The 15170-nt window shown below is 47.5% G+C and overlaps 2 protein-coding genes across 3 annotated transcripts; one reads left to right on the top strand and one right to left on the bottom strand.

Moving 5' to 3' along the window:
- Nucleotides 1–237: 237 nt before the first annotated feature.
- PEX11A (peroxisomal biogenesis factor 11 alpha) lies at nt 238–5408 on the bottom strand. Of its 2 annotated transcripts, none has more exons than XM_085234026.1 (3): nt 5257–5408; nt 4278–4393; nt 238–3379 (listed from the first exon to the last, which is right to left on the bottom strand). In XM_085234026.1, exons 1-3 carry the CDS (start codon nt 5391–5393, stop codon nt 2814–2816), a joined length of 819 nt encoding a protein of 272 aa, XP_085090152.1. In that variant the 5' UTR covers nt 5394–5408; the 3' UTR covers nt 238–2813. The 2 variants fall into 2 exon arrangements, with proteins under 2 accessions (XP_085090152.1, XP_085090151.1); XM_085234025.1 differs by lacking the exon at nt 5257–5408 and adding an exon at nt 4609–4777.
- Nucleotides 5401–13300, top strand: WDR93 (WD repeat domain 93; the record flags this gene model as incomplete). The annotated part of the gene is given in 12 exon segments (XM_085234198.1): nt 5401–5504; nt 5506–5597; nt 6168–6362; nt 7005–7034; nt 7037–7206; nt 7843–8019; nt 9000–9097; nt 9751–9840; nt 9842–9910; nt 10762–11121; nt 11667–11878; nt 11881–13300. Coding segments are annotated over 12 exon segments (1647 nt in total), but the record flags the coding sequence as incomplete, so codon positions are not given.
- Nucleotides 13301–15170: the final 1870 nt, after the last annotated feature.

Here is a 15170-nt window from a genome sequence, read left to right as displayed (position 1 = left end):
TCTTGCTGCAGGGGATAGGAATAAGCAGTAAGAGCAGTATGCTACCAGCAAGAGCTCGGTTTTACTGGTTTATCCCTTCTCCGTCTCTCCCCATCTCAGTTGGAGATGCTATCCTTCACTCTCTGCCCTTAATTCATCATTAAACATCTGCAACGGCTTCAGAAATCTCAGTGATATGAGAGAAGCCTCCTTCAGAATCTCTTTTCCCCATCCTCAAAGTCACACACAGATGCAGTGTTATATGCATCAAAGTTTATTGCTTGTGTTCAAACAGCTCTCCTTATTCCAATTATTGTATTAGAAACATACACAGAAAAGGCACCAAAAGGATTTTTTCCATTTGATTGCAATTCTATGGCTTCAGTCACGTTACATTAAGGTACATTAAACTGCTAGCCCCCAGCAGGGGAGCAGAAAGGCAGTATTAGTGCTTAACATCCACTGAAGTTACTCCTGTGTGCTCTGACCCGTGTTATGCCAAATAGAGGTAAGGCTGAGAAATGCTGAAAATTCACTGCCCCATCTCCCAGGTTACGTCTGTACTTGCTGAGCCACCCCAGCCCCTCCAGGAGGAACACCAAGGACTGCTCTCCATTCCCCCTTACTTATGAACTACACAGGAAAAAGAGGAATCAGTCTGCAAACCAGCATAGGATCTGTTTTGTACCCAAGAGGTCTCCTGAGAGCAATTCATAATGCAGCTCTTGCAAGAAGACAGATTCTGTAGGCCAAGAGTGGCCAGGGCTCTGCTGATAAATCACCAAGACTCTTCTCCTTTCCTTACCGGGTTGCTGACACTGGAATAATGGTCAAATCTGATCAAGGGAGGAATTGGCCACACAGTGCCAGCAACTCAAAGGCACACTGTATAAAGAAACTAAGAAACAACAACAAAAAACCCAACTGTTAAACAAGTAGCAAGAAGAAACCCTTGAAGACAACACATTCATTATGCCCTGACCTGCAGAGTGCTCTACTTTTAGTGGTACTCATTTCCATATTAAAAACAAGAGTTGCTACGGGCCATATTTGGTCTTCAGACACACTTAATTACCCTGCTCAGCAACCTCTATTTTCAAACACTTCATTGGCAGCCTAACACTTCAGATTCAAAGTGGAAGTAATTCCAAGCACGACCATACTGACTTAAGGTAAACTGGGGCACTGCATTACCATGCCTGCTCAGTTCCACAGCCTCCTCCTTTAATAAAGGTGACCGGCACTTTTTAATTTCTGTTTACATAGAGAATCAGAAATAATAATCGAGTACGTTGGTCCTGGTTAGGATAATCTCTATTCACATCTCCTGACAGATTAAACAAGCAGCCCTTACAGCCAGAAAGCAACAGAACACACAGGCCTGGCAATGATGAAGAAAAGCAATAATTTTGTGTCCTATGCCACGTGCAAATCTTTCTCAGATGGTGTTAGAACTGATACTCTGCAAAGTCAGGAGCAACAAAGACAGCACATCATGTAAGCTGTTAGATTGCTGGACACAGCATTTCTCCTCTAACCTAGCTCACAAGCCAGGCAATCATTCCAGCCAGAAAACTGAAGAGCAGTTATGCAGTCGCAGGGCAAACATGAGGCATTTTCAAACGGTAGAACCAATGAGGGAACACACAAGAAATCTTGCTGTCATGATGGAAGGATAGAGAGGATCAGGAAAGAAAATCTGAAACGTGAATGCCCAAGTCCAGGTAATAAGCTTCTCTTCTTGAGGACATTCTGATATATGATCAAGTCTGACTCCATTCCCTTCCCACTGGGAGCTTGCACAACTAGAAACACCCTTGCAGCCTTTCTTACTTGACAAGCTCCAAGACGACCTTTTCTCCTTAACTGCAGGTTCCAAAGCTTCTTATTACACTGGACTTTTTCAAGTAAAATTAAAACAGCAGAACAAGCTGCTTATCACACTGTCATTAATGTAAAATGGCTCACTTGGAATCACAGGAATTAAGGTGTGGATGTAATGGGAAACGTAGTGCTTATGACAGGTTCCAGATTCACAGCTTCACTGCACTCAGATCCCTACGAATCACAGCATTAGCAGCAATGAGACCAGCATTTCCCACATGCATTTCTTCACCAAAATCCTCAGCCATGGTCTGCTGGAAGAGTTAGTTGGTGGCCAACCCATCTTGGCTTATATTATCAAAGGAAAAGAAGTTTTTGATCTCTTGAGACGTAAGTTGGCGCTCACCAAACTGGAGGTCCAGAGTAAGCACTGCATGTTCATGTTACACAGGGATCACTGAAAGCTCAGATGACACCACTTTCCAGTTATCATCAAACCATTGCCTACAGAAATCAGGATCCAGCAATCCAGTCCTGTCAGAACACTCAGGCTTTACTTTAGGCTATCTAACCACAGTTTCTAACTTGTCTGAACATATTACAGAAAATTTGGCTATAAGAACATTTGATTGCTGAATTTTAGCTTTCCTGTGTAAACATGATTAGTTATCAGTCATACACATACTACAATAGTCTAGGCAGCTATTTCATAAAGCTGTATTAAAATATAGGATCATCAATATTTCCTTATCTAGCAGCCATGTTCCAAGTCCTCCTTCTGTTTGTGCAATATTACTCTGCCTTCTTCCACCTTCGCTCTGTTGGGCACCAAACTCATCTGCAAAGGCACAGGGAAGGACAAAGGGCAGAAGTGGCTTATTCAGAGCGAAAAGAACTCATCTTGAGGTTAAAGTGAGACATCTTCATTTTTAAAGTGCCATGTGGAGAATAAGAACCTGTCAGAGGATCAAAGCTGCTGGCTCACTGCGCACTGAGCAGTTCCTCTTACATCACTCTTTCAGCTTCAGATGCGGGCTCGCTAGAGTGAGGATCCCCACCAGAGAGGAGAGGAGCCCACAGAAACCAATCACGCCTGGATTGGTTTTGTAGATGCCCAGTGTGTCCAAAGGACCAGAGAGATCACAGAGGTTCTTCACCATGTCTAGCAGCAGAGGAGGATGACTTCTGAGTATTTGAAACAGCAGGAAGAGAAAACCATGCAAGCCATTACATTTGGAAGAGTTTAGTTGCTGATGTTGTTCATCCCAGAAACAGTTCTCCTTCATCTTTTCTTCCTGTACAGCTTGTTCCAGCCTCCAAGAGACTTCATACCAATCCCTGGCCAGGTTCATCAGCAGAGAGAAGTAGTAGCACTTGGTAGCCCAGTTCTGCCATTTTGCTTTATTGATGTCAGACTGGAGCCCAACGTTCTTCAACCACAGCACCGTGTCGCAGAAGAAGTACAGAGCACGGGTCAGGTTGGAGGCTGTCAGGCAGATGCGAGGAAGCACTTCGGGAAGCTCTGTAGTTTTCCTGGCTGCTACCAAGGCGTGCACCACATTGCCCAGCCGGAACACTGCAAGAAATGCCACAAAGGTCAGAATGGCTACTGCAGGGGCACAGCTCTGTGCACAACTCAGGATGTCACTGCTCCATGTGTACATTTCAAAAACTTAACAGGCTTTGGGCATTTGTATGTTTAAACAACTCCTGTCTTCAGGAAAATTGTGAAATGGTGCCTCCCCAGCCATGAATTTGTTTGTAGTTCCCTGCAAACAAGAGCAGTATATTTATATTCCATTTCAAGCCTTACCACAGGGCAAGATGGATTTCATCCCTCGTGCAGGTTGGGTTTCACCCCACAAATGTTAATACAATAGTATGCAAAATACTTTTTATAACCTGCAGCTTTACAACAGTGGCAGATGTTGGCAGCACCCGAGGGTTAGTGGAACTGCAAGGCTCTGAATTTAGGCCTGAAGTCTGTTAGAGATTTGTTTTGCAAGCGAATTGATTAAGCAAGAGAATTACAGTTATGCTGATACTCTCTCCTAGAAATGATGATCCTCCAGATGTAATTGCAGTAATAAAATTAATCTATGGTAACGTACTAAGTTTGTGTATTTCCCTCTGGAAGTTCCTCTGGAATTGAGCAATTGACAAGTAGGTGTAAGGTCAGCCTGAAAGCAAACTACAATTGCAGCAACAGCACAAGGAGAGCAAGTGTGACACGGGATGGAGGGATGCATTCAAGTTAGAGTGTGAGGAAAGTACAGAACGGTGCATGACTGAGCTCCCAGAAGCGATAAATGTCATTCTGGCCCTATTGATTCTGGCTGGTTGCTGCAGGACTGCGGGCAGTTCTGGGAATACACTAAAGGGGGTTTTGCAGCCCAAAGAAAGCCCCCAAGGCCAGGAGCTGTTTGGATGGAAGGAGCACGTGGGGAAGGACCCCTCTGCACACCGGTACTTACTTTTACGGCCAGAGCTCATGCTAGATTCCAGCTGCTTGAGTTTCAGCACCAGCTTCTCGTTATCAGCATTACGCTCTATGACATAGCTAAGCAACATGCATGTGTACTGAGTGGCTCTGGAATGGAAAAACGAGGAAAATGGCACGCGGGTGAAACGTGGACAATTCGCAGGGGTGGTAGAAGGAAGACAGGGCGGCTGTGGGAGCCGGGGGGAGGGGGGGCAGCTACTGGGGACGGGATGGACGACGGGGACGGGGGGGAAACCTGGGAGCTGCGGGGGCAGAAAGCGGCTGGGAGCCCCGAGGAACCCAGGATGGTGTTGAACACTCACCGGAAGATCCTCTCCCTCCCCTGGCTGCGGTTGGTGAACTCCACGAAGCCCTGCATGGCGGTGGCAGCTGGGCGCCCCGGGAGGTGCGCGGCCGCTCCGCTCCGCCCCGTCTCACGGCGGAACCCTCCGCTCCGGAGCGCGTTTCCGGCCGGGCGGCGCTGTTGCCATGGCAACCCGTACACAGCGGGGTCGGAATGGGGGGGGCGGCGGTGTCACCTCTAAAAGGGTCCGCCCAGGAGCGCCGCGCTGGGATAGCGGCTTTCGGGGCAGGCGGCTGCGTTCATTTGTTGTCTTTTGCCTCTCGGTTGGGTTTATTCACTGCGAAGGCTTTTTCTTTTTTTTTTTCTTTTTTTTTTCTTTTTTTTCTTTTCTTTTTTTTTTCTTTTTCCTTTTTTTCCTCCTTCCCCCCACCCCCCCCTTTTCTCTCTTTTCTATTTCTTTTCTCTTTTCTTTTCTTTCTTTTCTCTCCTTTCTTTTTTTCTTTTTCTGACGTGTAGCCCCAAGTATCTGTGTGGCAGATGTTCCCAGGCCATGAGTAATGCATGCAACAAAGCAGAAATGTGCTGTATCTAACAGGCTTGCTTTCACTGCAAGGAACCCCATTCCCACTTGGAGCTCATTGACCAGCTTTCTCTTTTCCCCCATTACCTCATGAATGCTGATACTGTACGGTTCCTTGTTCTGCATCTCCTCTGGGGGCCGCATCTGCGCTGTGTTTTGCATCTGGAAAGGCAGAAGGATGTTTGTGCGTGTCGGGCAGCATCCCCCGGTGACTCTTCTGCCATCTGAGCAGGTCTGGAAGAGGACAAGGAGGATTTCTTCCTGCAGGATCCCAACTGGCTGTGTGATGCCACACCTCTGCCCCTCAGGGTGGTCAGCAAAGTGGTGGTGTTGGTCTCTGACAGTCCCTGAGAGAAGGGAGGCACTCCAAGAAGCACAAAAATGGAAGGCCTGTTCCACCGAATGCTTTCCTACGGCTGAATTCCCGATACAGAGCGCCTCAGAGCGAGGAGAACACTGATTACCTTAGCAGTGTTTCTAGAGAATATCTACTGAATTAATTTTGCATCCCTCCATCCATCACCTTCCTCAGAACGCACCACCACCCCACTAATTCACTGCAGTTTCTCAGCTTGCCTGACAGGTTCTGCTTCTCACTCATCTATCACGCCTCTCTGAAAAGAGAGAAGCAGATGCTAAACAGCACTAAATTCACCTTCTGCTTTTCTGCCTGGCTCCACCCTTGCTTGCTCAGGAGAAGGTAATTAGTAGCATACAAATGAGTGAGCTCAGGGTTGTGTTATGGTGAACATTAGAGAAAAGGGCTGCTCCTGGGGCCACAGGGGTGTTTGGAGCAGAAGTCCTGCCTGTCTCATCTGTCCCCTGCCCAGGGAGGTGCTGAGGTCACTGTCCCTAGAGGTGTTCAAGAGCCATGGGTTTGTGGCACTGAGGGATGTGGTCAGAGGCGTGATAGTGGTGGGCTGACATTTGGGCTTACAAGTCTTTTCCAACCTAAGAAGCTATGTCTGCTGCTAGTTGGGTGCACTTATCTTTTCCCTTTCTTGGGGCAGCCAATTGCCTGGCAGTATCTGGAAAATACATCTTTGTTGGTCTGTGTGTGGGTACGGCTGCCTTCAGGATGTTTGACTGTACGCAGGTCAGTGCTTGGGATGCAGTCAAGACAGAGGTTTGTGCCATCAGCTCCACAAATTTAGGGAATGAGAACCACACTGCACAGGCTGTGGATGAAATTGGTGAGCGGGACATGGGTTTCCCCATCTTGACTGGTGGGTTGCTGTGCTGAAGAGTTGGCAGTGACTTTATGGAAGAGTGCTAAATCAGGAGGAGTGTGAATATGACTGACAGGTTTCCTAGAAAGTCCTGCAGAGAAAGGTGTTAGATAACAGATTGTAGGGTGATAGAGTGGCCCTAAGGCCTTGGGATTAGAAAAGGGTGTGGGTTCGGTGTCCTGACTGGAACAGCAAAGGTAGATGTGGAGCTGAGGCTGAAGAGCAATATATTTTAGGAATACATTGGACCAGACAGAAAAAAGCATTGCTAGGTGTCACCTCTTGCCTCTGCTTTGTTTCAGTATCTGGAATTGCACAGTCCTGTGGTAAATAGCTTTGTTTCTTGATTCATCTGAAACCTGTCATTTCTGGCAGAGATAGCTTTCAAAATCCATTATGCATCGCTGAGTACAATCGAGTGCTTGCTGGTGTTGACATAAGGAAGCCAATGAAAGTTTATTGCTGGAAGCAGTGGGATATTCTTCCACCTGCCCAGGAAAAAAATATAGCCCTGTTCACACACCAGCACGTTATAACAGCCCACTCTCAAGAGCATGGCTGCCATCTGTTCACTTTCCTTCTGCTACTTCTGTATTTCCATTGCAGGGCTTGTTTGGCTCTTCTGCTTTCACAACGAAACTTCCTGCTCATTAAAATCCTAAACGAGGTGGTAAGTACCGAGTCAGTTACCATCATCATAGTATGGCTTGGGTTGGAAGGGACCTCAAAAGCACCCAGTTTCAACCCCTCTGCTGCAGGCAGAGTTGCCAACCATGAGAGACTGGTCAAGGGCAGGCATATAATGTCATGAAGAGAACTAATTGCCCATGACAGAATTTCCTGAGGTCAGCAGAGAGCCTATTCACTAAGCCAGGAGCATGCAGGTAGTTTTGTGATGTGATGTACACTTTCTGAGTGCCAAACTCATTTCTGAATGCCATCATCTCAGGTGTGTATCTGCAGCAAAAGCAGCTGCTGGAGGTCTCTGATACCTTCCATATAGGAGCAGAGGAATGAACCTGCCTTTAGACTAGTCTCGGGGAAGTAATTTCCACTGCTTTTCAAATATTCCAAGCATTCTAGGTGCCTAGGAATTCTGTTTCTAACCTTCCCCATTCCTCTTCCAGCTTAAAGAATTTCTTCTGCCACTACTTGTCCTCTCCAAAAGGCCTGGTGTGAATCAGTGCTGATCCCAAAAGTTGGCTGACTGAAACTGGTCAGTGCAGTTCCCAGAGCCAGAAGGCTCTGTAAAGCAGCTTTCCTTCTTGTGGTGCTCACTGGACATTGGGAGGCTGAGCTGGAGGCTGTGGTGTCCGTCTCAGTCATGCACATGAATCCTTAAGTGAGAGGAGAGGTGGACTGCAGGGATCTCACAGGGATTTTGTATTTTAAAAAATAGCTATATGTTTTAAGGATGTAAGACAATGGAGGCTGCTTGCTTGAGAGACCTTTCCTCCTTGCTTCCAGTTGCTCAACAAGGTTTCCCAATGCAAGCAGCTCAAAAGTTTGGCTGGAGGTTTATGGATTGCCTAAGGATTTCTGGCTGAAGGAGACAGGAAGGAGTTCAGGGGCCACAGCAAGGCTGACTTTTAGGGAAAGGAGGTTGAACTGCACATCTGCAGTACAGAATGGCTCCCCACTCTCTGTGTAACTTCTTCTTAGGCCCTCTTGCCTACAGGTCTTTAACCAGGTCTTGCTCTTGCAAGCAGTGACAGCAAGATACAGGCTGAACGAGTCTGGCAGCCCAGAGGGATGCGTCTCTGCAGCTGCTCCAGCCACCCAGCCCACATTGCACAAGGCCTTTGTACTATTGGGACATATGTACTCTCCCAGGACATGCTTTCCAGCAGGATTCCTTTGGTCCCAGGGCCAGCATTCCTGCTGCCCCTCCCTGAAACTGCCAGCTCCTTTCCCAGCAGCGTTGCTCCATCCTCCCTTGCCCTGTGCAAGGGTATTCCCAGAGCTTCTCCCTTGTGTCATGCAGGGAAAGTGAAGGAGCAAGCAGGGAATCAGACCTTGTACCTCCACTGGAGAGTCTGGTCCTGGTAAGGACAGTGACTTGAGTTCATGTTTTAGATTGCCTCTGAGAGGAGCTTGGTGGGTCCATAGCTGAATCCTTCCTGGCACAGAGAGCTTGTTGGGACTGACCACTGCTGCTTCTGTTCTTTGGCAGAGAAGTCTGGAGCAGCACAGAGATGATTCTGCAGAGGTGGTAGCTGACCTCAGTGAATATACTGAGCTGTTCTGGGGGATTTTAAACACTGAGTCAGTGCTAAGCCTTCTCCTGTGTCACTTTCACCCTCTTAGGTTTCACCTCTATCCATCTGAGTTCTCACCTCTTCCTTCTCAGACATCGTAGATTATTTAGCCAGAACTTCTCTGTTCAGCTGAATCCTTGATGTGTGTTAGTGTGTGGGTGGTGGTGAGGACAGAGCAATGAGGGTCCCTTTGGGATTTTCCATTCCCAGCAAAGCACGTCTATGAGCTAAAGTCCTAGGCTCTCTGAAGTCGAATCTTTCCTTGCACTCATCAGTGCTCTCCAACCTTTAGTCCTGCTTCTGAAGCTTTATTTTTTGTTGAGTCTTCATTATTCTGTTGCAGGAGTCTCCTGTGTCTGCAGACAAAGTTGATATAAAGCTGAGTCTCCAAATGCTGCTGCTGAAAGTGAAGCCACCCAAACCCATTACAGGTCAGAGGCTGTTTCTGTACTTGGAACATGCAGGTGGCAAAGGAATTATGGCCCTTAAGTCTACAGAACAGCCAGAAAGTTTCAGAAATGTCCTCCCTCCTTCCTTTCTGTGCTGTTCTTTGTAGTTATCTGTAATCCTGTAGTGGGAGCTACTTGTTGCCCAACCATCTCACGTGTCACGTTTGTTAGCACAAAATACTTCAGTGTGTCTGGAATCAGATGTCACGCGTCCTTGGCTTCATTGCCACCAGAGAGAGAGGAGGCTGCTTCCTAGGTTTTGGCAACCTGACAGCACCCTTATCTTATCTCTTTGATCCTGGATTCATAAGAATGTTCTCTTTTGCAGATGGGATGGAGAGGGAGCTAACCTTGTACTGAGATGATGTCAAAATGCCTCATAAAGACAAGGTGAGCTGGATCCTCAGATGACTTCTCCTAGTTTCTCCCTTCAAATACTGGAAAATGAGCTAGTGATATGTAAAGTCCCTAGTGTATATTCTTAATGTTGAACTACTTCTACCAGGAAAATGCACTGTGATCCTTTTCAGGACAATGTCTCCCTCAAGATGGTTTAGTGAATGTGCATCTGGGTTCTTCTCCATCTTCATAGTGTCTGTTTCTCCCAGGGCTGTGACTCTTTCCTTTATGTTTCTGATCTAGGAGCAAATTTCCAAAGAAAGCGGATGATGGCAGCATGCTGGGTTTGGGGCACAGTCACCTGATTGAGGACTCCCAGTGGAGAAGCAGGAGGCAATTTTTGCACCACTTATCAAGGGTATCTGGAGATTGAGGGTGAGAATGAGAGCAAGGATGAGGTCCTCAGGTGAGTGGGAGTCCTAGTCAGCATTCTGTTCCATGAAACTTCAGTGTGGGATACATGAAGTGCAGATGGAAGCGTCTGACTTGGTTCTACTGCTTTCATCCTAAGGTTTCAGGACAGGGGATTAGCATCACTCCAGATCCTGTTGCAGCGCTACCTACTTTTACATGCCTTTCTTTTACATGTATTTATTTCCTTCCTTACTCAGACATGCTACTTTACATTTTCTCCTGCCCATCTGGATCCTGTAGATGGGACTAGTGAGGTAAACAAACAGGGCTAAAAGTTGTTGACACGTGAAGTATGTCGCTGCATGACACTGAGCTCCAGTTAGAGATCAGTGACTCTAGGTTGGGTTGACTCTGTAAATTCCATCTTCCAGAACAAATGTCTGGCTTAAACTGTCAACCCTATGCCAGCATGGAGTCAAACAAGCTTTGCTCCTTGGTTTAAAATAAATGAGAGAGCATATAGGCAAAGTTAAAAATAATAATAATAAAAAAAAATCACAGGGAAGGGAGAGTTTGTTGTGTTCTTGTTTGTGGGAGCAGTTCCACAGCAGTTGTGAGAGCTCTAAAAAAAGTTTTCTGATGGGGTTTTAGTGTCCTGAATTGTTCCTTTCTTCATTCCCTGATCTCCTTCCCACATTTATTGTCCCTTCTGCACGCTAGATGTTCCAGCTGGCACCAGTGTGCACTGGGATGGGAAGCACAATTTCTGCTTCAATCATTTATGGAGAAAGTAAGAACTTCTTGCTTTCCCTCACAGAGCACTCTGTGGGGGGTGGGAGTGTTGTGGCCAGTAGCTGTCACTCAGGCAGTTCTTCATGATTTGGGGAAATGAGGAACGAGGAGGAGAGCAAATCTGATAATAGACTTTTTAATGCCTCCCCAGGTTACCCACTATTTGACTGCCGTTCTAGAGGATTGTCTCATCCGCTGCATCCATTTTCTGCAGAGTGCTGCAGCTGCCAGCAATGGGACATCTTGCCCTGGTATAGATTCTGCCTCTCCCATTGTGGAACTTCTAGTGCTGTGTACAGTGGAGTCTTTGTGTTTGGTGAGAGCATGCGGGGCCAGGAAGTCCAGCATCACCATGCATCTGTCAGACAGGCGAGGCAGCTCTGGTAGATCTCACTCTGAAGAGATAAGGTGTTACACTGACTGGGTCCAGCTGGGAGGCTCAGATTTCTTTGGCAAGAGGATTTTCTACTAGCTTCACCCAGATAGCTGTGCCATGCCACACAACTTGGTTTTGCTAGGAGTCAGTCCCAACCCTGAAATCCAGTGGTTATGCCAGAACTACAGGTATTTCTGCTCCAGGGCTGATGTTCAGCTGGTCAGCTCTCTGACAGGTACCCAGGGCACTTTTTTCTTGTTCCTTCTGTTCTTGACAGGTAACTTCTACCTGGAAGACAGAATAAGTGTCTCCTGCCATCTTTCTATCAACTCTGCTGCTCTGGGGATTGTGGTTTCCTGCTTGCATGGCGGATGGGACTTGCAACTACAGCATCATTCTGAGACAGGTTTTGGGGGCTCTTCTTCAGAAGGAAGCAGGCTTTATTTCCATAGGGAAGGGGATTGGCTGGAACCTCACGCCAGCCCCTTTGCTGTCATTACTCCAACCTGCTGGTACACAAGACAAGTCAAGCAGTGGCATAATCCTGAGTCAGGCGAATGTCTGAGAGGAGGGTGGGAGCACAAATTCTCACAACACGACCTCGTGGGTTAATCTACAAGAATTGCTCAGAACTGACTAGCTGTTATATACTGGTACATATTGGTACATCTCTACTAACAATCCTTCACTGTTGTTGTCTCTGACCGAGGGATGAGCAGCAGCAGCAGGCAGATGCATTGGCACAGAGCAGAGCCAGTCACAGCACCGTTTTCCTTTCTCACATCAACTCCTACCCACTGAAGGAGGCTTTCCCAGAGAAGCCAGATTTGCCTTTCATGTCCTCAGAGAACCTGCCATTGAGAGATGTAACATTTTCTTAAGTGATTTAAAAGTGCAGAGATAAGTAAGGTAAGTGCATTGTTGCAAGCTGTGGTGTCACATCCATGCAAGTTCTCATCTTGGAGCTTCTGGGCTCTTCCGTGCACTGTGACACAGACATCTGTCTGCATAAGGTTGATGTTCAACTAACTGCACCCCTGCCAGCGGCCCAGAACATGTGTCCCTTCCTCCTCTTCTTTCTGTCCTCCCTAGGATAGCTCACAGCTGTAAATCTGGGTGCCTGGGACAGGCCTCTCATTCCAGGTAAAGAGAGTGTGCTGGTTCTAGGTGAATTTGTGCAATGTAAATCATAATGCAAGACTGTCAGATAACAATACTTGCTTAACTGCCTGCCTCTTCGTTTGGTCCCCGCAGCCAGGCAGAGCTGGGATCTCTTTGTACCACGCTGCTCCCCACCATTCCTGGGTCAATTCGATACTTAAGTAGGTTTGTGTTGTGGGTGTTTTGGGTCGAGGGGCACCCTCACACCGGGTGCAGAGCTCAGCAGGTGCACTGAGTTCATGCTGTCACTAGATGGCAATGTGATATCTCTTATTGGGTCACTTCTTCCTTGAATTCTTAACCTGGAGCCAGATCCACGTCAGTAACATTCTGTTCATTCTTATCACTAAGTTTTAATTTTCCTATCTGAATTGGAACAGCTGGGCACAGGTATGACCTTACAGCACTTACTACCTGAAAGGCTTCCCTAAATTCCTTGTATCCAGAGTGAATCCAGTGGTGTTATCTGGTCAGTTAGGGACAGAAAACTTTCATATCATGCCAGTAGCTCTTTTCCTTAATCTTAAAAAGTCTGCATTATGTCAGCTGGGAGAATGGCAGGGGCTGTGCTGACTCTCTCCTTCCCTTGTGAGGCAGCAGTGACTGCTAGGATTCAGGGAGCATTATCTGAGTACTGAGGTTGATGCAGGTATGAGCAGCTGCCACGGGCAGGGAAAGTCAGAACATAAAGGGACAGAAGAAGCCGCAGTCAGCCCTGCATCCTGAGGCCAGGCTCTGCTCTATCACAGCTCTGCAGACCTATGCTCCAGCACAGATATTTTATCAGCAGCTCTGTTCAAATCCATCCTGCTCCTATCCAGCTTGGGGCAATTTGTCAGGTGAACTATCAGCTTGCTTGCCACAGTGCAGCCACCAGGACGTGTACCCCGCCTCTCTTCTTACCTAATCTTCAGCTCCTTCCAGCAGGGCTCAGCTCCTCCTCATCAGGGACAAACACAGCTGATGGAAGAGTCTCCAGGTAGGAAAGAACTATTACTGAGGTGATAGGTCCAAAACCTGCATGCTTCAGCGAAGGATTTGTGCTGAGTGTTTGAGTCTTCTCAAGGCCCTGGAACATCAGAGCAATATGGTGTGTTATAGTTCCCTCCTGAATAAAGCCTTTCCTCCAAGAAGTGGTGTTTTACCAGACTCCAGTCTCCTGTCCTTCTTGTTGCTGAGTCTCATCTCTATGTCTTGTCTACTGCTCTGAGCCAGGTGGGCAGGCAGCAACATCCTTGTGCTCAGACTTGGTCTTTTTAATCCAGGCAGCAGATCAGCCATGAAGATGGGCATCTCCTGAGTACAGCAGGGCAGTGACACTGCGGAGTGACTCAGGCCTTATCTGGGCCAAACACAGGTCAGAGGCCGTGGAAAGGTGAACCATCCCTTTGTATTTTCAGGTCTGTAGTTGCGTGGCAGCACCCTTGGTGTTAGCTGCAGAATACGACTGCTCAGCTGGGGGCTGACAGGCTGACAGCTGAACTGCATTTTTGCACTGGACATCTTTGTTTCTTATGGCAGCCAAAGGAACTTGAGGGGATTTAGGAAAGGAGACTGAAAATATGCATTTCAAGCATCTAGAAAGCATATTTGCCTGGCTCCTGGCACTGCAGAGCTGTGACACTGCACCCACCACCTCAGGAGGGGCTGTGTCAGTGCATGTAATGAAGATTTATATAAATACCATCAGAAAGCTCCAGTCTCTTTACAACTGATCGTGCTTCCAGGGTGACTGTCTAATCCACAAAGAATGTACCAAAGCTGCCAACAACCATTCCTGTGTGCATGACTGAGCTGTATTTTTTCCACATCTCCTGCTGGTGACTCCCCCAAAGGTTCAGCAAAGCATCAATACATGGAATTCAGCACAGAGCTAAGCAGGCACTCCCACACCAAAGTCCCATTTTGGGTTCTCATAGCAAATCGTCTTGTTTTGCACTGAGTTTTGGTGAGAAATCTCAGCTCTTCTGGTTGTAAAAGCAACCAGTCTGGTGCGGAGGTAGGAAACAGAAGAAGCGTCCCAATTGTTCTGCAGTTTCCGATACAAGTATCTGAATGTAAGCCTTCCTATTTGCTGCCTTGGTGAAGGGTTTTGAGAACCCCAGTAAGGCCCTTTGTGCTGCCATTTTCCGTCTGCCACAGCTTACAGCTCACAGCTCATCTGATTGTTATGGATATCGATACTGGGCTGTGTGAGCACTTGCCATCTGCTTCAGTGCAATGCCAAGCTGGTAAGCTCCAACCGCCTCCAGTGCCTGTTTAAGCCGAACCACCTGGTTTAGCAATGAAGTGAACAAGAAGCAGTCCTCCATCCTTTGCTCTGCTCTTGCTGTGGTGGCAGTAATGGCTGAATTATTTTGTTTCTGTGGCAGTTTAAGAAACAATGGACCTTCTGCCATATCTGGGCATGGGGGATTGCTCCGGGCAGGATTTCCCATTCTGCAGACAGCCAGCACAATGAATATGTGGCTGCTCCAACAGCTAATTCTTGCTGTTTGCACACATATAAAGGGCCTGGGGACCTGAGTCCTCTAATCACATCCCATCTGCTGCCTGCCCAGAGTCAGGACAGGGCTTTCCCTGCATCTATAGGAGAGGTAGGGCAGGATCTGCTAAGCAGCGAGATGTGCTGTGCATCCACCAGTTTGTGTGTGTTCATCTCAAGATGCGCTTGTTTGTTTGCAGTTGGAAGTTGCTCTAAAACCCTAATCATGTGCTTGGCCAAGATAACCAGAAGCTGGCAGGCTGCACAGAGAAAGGAAAACAACAAGCAGCTGCAGGAGGCTGATGAAGAGCCTTTGTTTTTCCTCATGACTTCAGCGGGGGACCGTTTGTTTCTGCTTCTTTGGAGGGATACAAGAGAATTGGTATGATCAGGGTGTTGACACGTGTGTTGGTGATGGAGCTGTGCACTGAGCTGATGGCAAGTTCTGCAGAGGATCAGGGGCACCTGCTGGCCTCTTCCAACAAGGATGCCCCTGCC

Source organism: Meleagris gallopavo, chromosome 12 (assembly GCF_905368555.1).
Source record: "Meleagris gallopavo chromosome 12, MGAL_WU_HG_1.1, whole genome shotgun sequence".
Classification (NCBI taxonomy): domain Eukaryota; kingdom Metazoa; phylum Chordata; class Aves; order Galliformes; family Phasianidae; genus Meleagris; species Meleagris gallopavo.
The sequence above is the reverse complement of the archived record's forward strand: the minus strand, read 5'-3'. Positions and strand labels throughout refer to the sequence as shown.